At 42.5% G+C, this 7,786-nt stretch overlaps 1 protein-coding gene across 1 annotated transcript in view; it reads right to left on the bottom strand.

Moving 5' to 3' along the window:
- Positions 1-277: 277 nt before the first annotated feature.
- MMP24 (matrix metallopeptidase 24) overlaps positions 278-7,786 on the bottom strand; it is a 152,617-nt gene continuing 145,108 nt past the window's right edge. Inside the window, exons 7-9 of the mRNA XM_089680995.1 lie at positions 7,280-7,418; positions 5,876-6,142; positions 278-3,140 (exon numbers count right to left, since the gene is read on the bottom strand). Of these exons, the coding sequence (XP_089537121.1) occupies positions 2,803-3,140; positions 5,876-6,142; positions 7,280-7,418 (744 nt within the window). The 3' untranslated portion in view covers positions 278-2,802. The remainder of the gene's footprint in view (positions 3,141-5,875; positions 6,143-7,279; positions 7,419-7,786) is intronic.

The raw sequence follows: 7,786 nt of genomic DNA, 5'->3' as shown, positions 1-7,786 counted from the left end.
ATTCGACTTCACAGGGTTTTTAGCCAAAGATGCATAGCCTCAAAGTTACATTGAAGTCAAATAAAAGTGCGATGCAAAGTCGCACAACTTTCAAGTCATGGCAGTGTGAACCGACCCTTAAACCGTCCCTTCGAATGTATTTTCAAAAGAAAAATGTTTTTAAATAGAGATATATAATAAGCAACACTGTATTCAAGAAAGCATCATTTTCTGTAACCTCTTCAGTCCTACATATAGAAATAGCTCAGAAAGGCAGAAACAATCTTTACGCGGAACATTTTGGTATGCCTCTGTGTTAATATTCTTTCTACATTTTTTATTTCAAACACTCGCATTCAGGAATCATATAGAATCAAATGGTGATCAGTAAATTAAAACAATTAAAGGTTTCTCTGTTTCTCCTGTTCTCTTTCAGCTGTTTGTGTTTCTTAAAACAGGGGCAAGTCCTCCCATAATTAACAAAACTAGATACTGCTTTGTTACTGGCCATCTCAGCTTTCAAAAAAATAGAGACGTCCAATCGTAAAATAAAAAGTTCTTTCGGTAAGGTTAGGGAGACTGTTACTTAAGAGGCAACCCTCCAGCTGTTTCAAGAGACAAGTTTCTTCAGAGAAATGTAAATATTTACAGCTAAGCTTATTGCTGCATTTATTTCTCTTATTTATTAAATATAAAGCTATATTTTATGGCGGCTTTAGCTACGGCTAGAGATGAAAATTTTCTGGAAATTTTTAAGCCATGGGAAAAAAAACCTTTTTTCTTTTGGAAAAAAATTGGAATTTTTGAAAAATTGAAAAAAAAAATATCCAGGTCATTTTGTTACACTGGAAACGTGAAATGCAATGTAAACTGGAGAACTGTATTGAGAAGTACAGTGGTACTTGAATTGTATTCCAGGATTTGCTTGTCTTCAGCTGAGAAAACTTGAAATAATTTAATAATTTTTTTTTCGGAAAACTATTTTTATTATAATTTAAGACTTTACATAAGTCTCAGAAATCTTTCATTAAGGGTTTCATGCAGGGATGGACTGACACATCATGAGGCCCCCGGGCAAAAGGGGATCATGGGGCCCCTGTGTCCTTGCCCAAACTCAAAAAAGCCTATAAAAAAAAGGTACCAGGGGCATCTCATGGGGCCCCCTACTGATCCCGGGCCCTCGGGCAGTGCCTGAGTTTCCAAATGGTTAGTCCGCCCCTGGTATATGTTATATACTGCAGTTTGAATACCATGTCATAGATACAATGTTTATTATTGTAAAAGAACATATTCCCCACATCATTTTTTTTTTAATTTTAAAAATTACTTTGAAAAAAAAGAATCGGAAAAAAACTTGCTTTTTTCCAAATTTTTCCGTTTTTTATTCCAGGACCTTCCCATCTCTAGCTACAGCTTCCTACCTGCTCACTTTTTTTTATTTTACATCCAAAAATGCAATTTTGAGAAATGACAAGTTTCTGTGTAAATTAAGAAACAAATGCAAAAATTAAACAAAAAAAAACTATCAATGTTCATACAGTTACATCATATAACTGTATTTGTGTATATTGACAATTAAAAAGTATACTTGCGAAAAAACAGTATACATGCACATTATGCTAAATCTGCAATTCAATTGTTTTGCAATAAATAAATATCATAAAATACTGGAGAATATGCAGAAATAAATATTTTTTTTCTAACACATAACAGACTCCGTGTCCATCTAATATCGGACCGATACAGACTGTTTGTTTTATTAAAATTAATTAAAATGTGGCAAGCACATAAACTCAAAGCTTTATGGGACCAACAAATTCAGCAATCTTTCAAGGTCTTCTTTAAACATAATAATTAAAAAAAAAAAAAAATCACAAAATCTATTATTAATATTTATCCTGATTGTCCACAATCAGAAATAAATAGTTACCCTTATATATTAAGAGTCGTAAAAAAAAAAATCAAAGCTGTTTCATTTAGAGATGAAAAGCTATTCCATACTAAGAAGCATATCCTTAACACGTGACATTCAACAAAACAATTTTGTAATGTCATGTTTTGTTTTTATTAATCTTTCCATTTATTTTTTTTTCTACATGAGTACAACATTTACCAAATATCGCCGTTGGATGAACAGGTATTTCTTTCAAACTCTGCTCTCGGCGCCACGTGAAACCAGCAGGCCGAGAACGACATCCTTTTAAAACGTTTACAACGATTCATTAATGCAGGCAGAGAATGCCAAAAAATTCAATAATCTATATTTAACAACTTTTTGTATGTAATAATTCTGACCAGCAGGGATTGGAAAAAAAAATGTTTCTGTGCATTAATTGGCGAGCCCATCCAAGGAACAACGGTTCTGTAAAGACTTTCCAGCCGCGATTCTTTTGCCTTCTCGGAGAAATAGGTGTGCTTCGTCTTCTTTATTTTTGTGCTCAAATTGTCGTAAGAAACAAGTCTCAATGTAGATGACTTCGATGGAGAAAGCTGGTTTTTAAGTCATCAGCCAGTTTTTTCCGTCTTTTTTTTTTTTTCATTTTTTTTTTTTGTGAAGAAAACCTCCAAGCAAGTTCGGCCGGTGCTCACAAAGTAAACCCCGGAAATGGCACACTAGAAAAGGTATGAGGCAGTAAGAATGAAAGAGGCTCCATTGTGTAAGGCCATCTTTGTAATCCTTGAAGTCTTTCCTTACTGGAAAAGCCGGGATCCACAGTGAGAAATACAAAAGTCTGTTGCCAGTCCGATCAATGGACTTGGGATCCCAGAATCTTTTTAGCCCTCGTGAAAACTAAAAAGAAAACACGAACGTTCCAGATCTTGTCATACCCATTCTTGCACCGGCCGTTTGTAATAGGTCACGTTTTGTTGCACCCCCTTGTTCTTAAACTGGAAAATAGTATATACCAAGACCAAGATGCACAGGGACAAGATACAGGGGATGACCACCGCTATGGCGTTGACGGTGCTGGGAACGTCATTTATTGTCACCATAATATCCACATCGTCGTGCGGTAGGTGGCGGTCTTTGCTGTTGTCCACTTCTTTTTGGTTGCAGCCCATCCAGTCTTTGACAATCGACCTCGGGTAACCCAATTCCACTAAAAGCTTTTGATTATCGAACTTCCAGTATTCCTTTCCTTTGTAGAAATATGTGTAAGCTATGAAGGACAAAGCGTTTAGGATTATGCGGTGCATGAAAGCCCAAATCCAGGCAATTTTATACATTTTAATAATATTATTAAAATAAACTTCTTTCAGTTTTGCTTCAATGCTCGGCTTAAAGTGGTTATAAACCTCAGACATGAAATATGAACAAAGCACATCCCTTTATAGTGTGTGCTTGTCTCAATCCAGGGCACTAAGTGTCATTTCTGTCTGCTGCTTCCTCCTTCTGATATCAGTATGAATCACTTCTGACAAGTTTTCCTGACACCAAGAGAGAAATGGTGACAGGAGAGGGACCTTCAGCAGATCAACAACCTCGGCTCTGTTTCCCAGTCTCTGACCATCTCCTGTTCAATGCCTACAGTCTCTGACCGTCTCCTGTTCAATGCCTACAGTCTCTGACCGTCTCCTGTTCAATGCCTACAGTCTCTGACCGTCTCCTGTTCAATGCCTACAGTCTCTGACCGTCTCCTGTTCAATGCCTACAGTCTCTGACCGTCTCCTGTTCAATGCCTACAGTCTCTGACCGTCTCCAGTTCAATGCCTACAGTCTCTGACCGTCTCCTTTTCAATGCCTACAGTCTCTGACCGTCTCCTGTTCAATGCCTACAGTCTCTGACCGTCTTCTGTTCAATGCCTACAGTCTCTGACCATCGCCTGTTCAATGCCTACAGTCTCTGACCGTCTCCTGTTCAATGCCTACAGTCTCTGACCATCTCCTGTTCAATGCCTACAGTCTCTGACCGTCTCCCGTTCAATGCCTGCAGTTTATGACCGTCTCCCGTTCAATGCCTGCAGTCTATGAACGTCTCCCGTTCAATGCCTGCAGTCTTTGACCATCTCCTGTTCAATACCTGCATTCTCTGACCATCTCCCGGTCAATGCCTGCAGTCTCTGACAATCTCCTGTTCAATGCCTGCAGTCTCTGACCATCTCCTGTTCAAAGCCTGCAGTCTCTGACCATCTCCATTTCTTCATGCGAAAAATGTAGTCACTGCTGCTTAGAAGAATGAGTTTTGCTTTCTTCTTGCGAAGTCTGCTGGACATAGTGGGCCATACAAGGCCTCATGCACACAGGGCCTTTCTACAGCAGCTGTTTTGGGCATCAGCTGTTTTTTTTCTACAGGCAGTACACTCCCCAGCATTTAATCCTATGCGTCCATGCACACACAGGCATTTCTCAGTGGTTTTTGGCAGGGGCATTTTCAGACTGGAAAAAAGCCTCAGAACTACTGCGTTTGAAGAGGAGTTTTTTTTAGCTGTAAAAGCACTCTAATGCTGCAAAACGCTGTAAAATGTGGCTATCCAACGTTTGAGTGTTTTTGAGCCTCAAGATTTTGTGAGAGTATAGTTTTGATCAAAAATGGTAAAAAACACAAAAGCTGAAAAACGCTAATCCAAAATGCTAAAAACCGTGACAATACTTGTGTGTTTAACACGACATTCTACAGCTAGTGCTACTGGTGTTTTTATATGGCCAGTGTGTATGAGGCCGAAATGTTACATATCAGAGGGTCTTCAACCACAAAACATCATTGACCTGTAGATCAACCTTCTTAGGTAAGTTCCTTATGCCATGAGAACGTTAATCTATGTTCCAGCAGGGAACCAGGTCTCTGACAACTGAAGGGCCCCCCAATTACTGATCAGGAACCAATCAGAAGGGTTCCTGATCACATGATCATAATGGCAGCCAATCATAGTAATCACCTGTAAGCTGGAGAAGTCTTTTTATGAACAAACATCTCCAGCCTACATATGACACAATGCCTCCAGTCTCTGACCATCTCCTTTTCAATGCCTGCAGTCTCTGACCATCTCCTGTTCAATGCCTGCAGTCTCTGACCGTCTCCTGTTCAATGCATGCAGTCTCTGACCGTCTCCTGTTCAATGCATGCAGTCTCTGACCGTCTCCTGTTCAATGCATGCAGTCTCTGACCGTCTCCTGTTCAATGCATGCAGTCTCTGAGCGTCTCCTGTTCAATGCCTGCAGTCTCTGAGCGTCTCCTGTTCAATGCCTGCAGTCTCTGAGCATCTCCTGTTCAATGCCTACAGTCTCTGACCATCTCCTGTTCAATGCCTGCAGTCTCTCACCATCTCCTGTTCAATGCCTGCAGTCTCTCACCGTCTCCTGTTCAATGCCTGCAGTCTCTGACCGTCTCCTTTTCAATGCCTACAGTCTCTGACCATCTCCTGTTCAATGCCTACAGTCTCTGACCGTCTCCTGTTCAATGCCTGCAGTCTCTTACCGTCTCCTGTTCAATGCCTGCAGTCTCTGACCGTCTCCTGTTCAATGCCTACAGTCTCTGACCATCTCCTGTTCAATGCCTGCAGTCTCTGACCATCTCCTGTTCAATGCCTGCAGTCTCTGACCATCTCCTGTCCAGTGCCTGCAGTCTGACCGCCTCCTGTCCAATGCCTGCAGTCTGACCGTCTTCTGTCTAATGCCTGCAGTCTGACCATCTCCTGTTCAATGCCTGCAGTCTGACCGTCTTCTGTCTAATGCCTGCAGTCTGACCGTCTCCTGTTCAATGCCTACAGTCTCTGACCGTCTCCTGTTCAATGCCTGCAGTCTCTGACCATCTCCTGTTCAATGCCTGCAGTCTCTGACCATCTCTTGTACCATATCTGTAGCCTCAGACCATCTCAGTTCCACTCAAGGCCCACCACATCCAGTACGTTGGCCACCAATGATTTCAAATATCACCACAGTAAAATCTCTACTTACTTCCTTCTTTGCTCACAAAGGCTCCTTGTGGTGCTTCTGGGATTCCTTTCCAAACCGTTATAGATTTTGGGTATCCGGGATCGGCCGTTTTCTTTTCTTCGTTGTATCTCCAGTAGCGGTCCCCCTTGAAGAAGTAGGTCTTGCCAACCGACTCCCATCGCAGAGCTGTGTCGATTCCTTCCCGCGGCAGACAACTTCCCAACTCTACCAAGCTGTGTGGATAACCTGGCTCCGCCGTGACTTCCTTAAAGACCCAATATTTGTCTCCTATGATAAACAGAGAAAATGTTTTCACAAAGCATTTCTACGTAACATTTCCCACCTCCTGTTCGTTCACACGGGCAACAAGTGTGCCATTTAGTTGATAGTAGGGTTGGTCTTGAACTTCGAATCGAACATCAGCCGTTCATGTGTTCGCCCCCCACGCCCCACAATGCACTGCACCCTGAGACTGCATTGTGATTAGCCAAAGCCATGCACCTGGTCTAGTGCAATGCTTTGGCCAATCAGGTTTAGGAGGGTGTCTATGGGAAGGTTGGACCATTCTTCCAGAAGCACATTTGTGAGGTCAGGCACTGATGTCGGGAGAGGAGGCCTGGCTCACAGTCTCCGCTCTAATTCATCCCCAAAGCTGTTCTATGGGGTTGAGGTCAGGACTCTGTGCAGGCCAGTCAAGTTCCTCCACCCCAAACTGGCTCCTCCATGTCTTTATGGACTTTGCTTTGTGCACTGGTGCGCAATCATGTTGGAACAGGAAGGGGCCATCCCCAAACTCTTCCCACAAAGTTGGGAGCATGAAATTGTCCAAAATGTCTTGGTATGCTGATGTCTTAAGAGTTCCCTTCACTGGAACTAGGGGGCCAAGTCCAACCCCTGAAAAACAACTCAACCATAATCCCCCCTCCACTAAACTTTACACTTGGCACAATGCGGTCAGGCAAGTACCGTTCTCCTGGCAACCACCAAACACAGACACGTCCATTGGATTGCCAGACAGAGAAGCATGATTGGTCACTCCAGAGAACACGTCTCCACTGCTCTAGAGTCCAGTGGCGGTGTGCTTTACACCTCTGCATCTGCCGCTTATTACACAGGTGACCCCCTATCACGGGACCACGCTTGGAGTCACTGAGCTCCTGAGAGCGACCCATTCTTTCACAAATGTTTGTAGAAGCAGTCTGCATGCCTAGGGGATGATTCTATACACCTGTGTCCATGGAGGGGATTGGAACAGCTGAATCACATGATTTGGAGGGGGGGCCTAATACTTTTGGCAATATAGTGTATGTTTTTATATGTATTTGTATGTCTGCCTGGAGCTACACTTCACCAATTGTACAGATAGTATGTAGAAGCACAGGGACACTCTGATACACATTCTAAGGGAAAAAAACAAAAGAATACCTTTGAAGAAGACAAATTTGCCATCTGACCGTTCATACGCTGCATCTATTTTAGGTGGCAACCCTTTCCAGAACTGTTCAATCTGCATTGGGTATCCTTCCTGGACTTTATTATTACGAAGCCGCCAGAACCACCGATCCTGAAAAAGGAAAGTAAAATGTCTTAAAGAATGTGAAAACCCAACATTTCCTATCCCTGATATGTGCCTGTTGTACCATGTACATGTATGAAAAAGTATCCTGCTCTCTTTGTATTGCATACTTTGTGTGAAATCCCTGGTGTTCCTCCCAGTCCTTCTGCTTTCCTATTAAAAACTGACCACACTAGGCATGAGAGCACAGCATGGTCAGTTTTCTGGCAGGCTCAGCCTGCTCTCCTCCAATGATCAGACTTGTCCTGAAACGGCGTCCCCCCCTTCCCTAACACAGACACACACACAGTCATTCACTGGGAACACCAGTGTGCTGCTGTTTCTTCTCCCCCAGCTCTAATGCAGCTGAGAACAGA

This window comes from Staurois parvus, unplaced genomic scaffold (genome assembly GCF_062004578.1).
Source record: "Staurois parvus isolate SC_StPar_1 unplaced genomic scaffold, SC_StPar_1.0 ptg000255l, whole genome shotgun sequence".
In the NCBI taxonomy this organism is placed as follows: domain Eukaryota; kingdom Metazoa; phylum Chordata; class Amphibia; order Anura; family Ranidae; genus Staurois; species Staurois parvus.
This window is presented reverse-complemented; position numbering and strand designations above follow the sequence as displayed.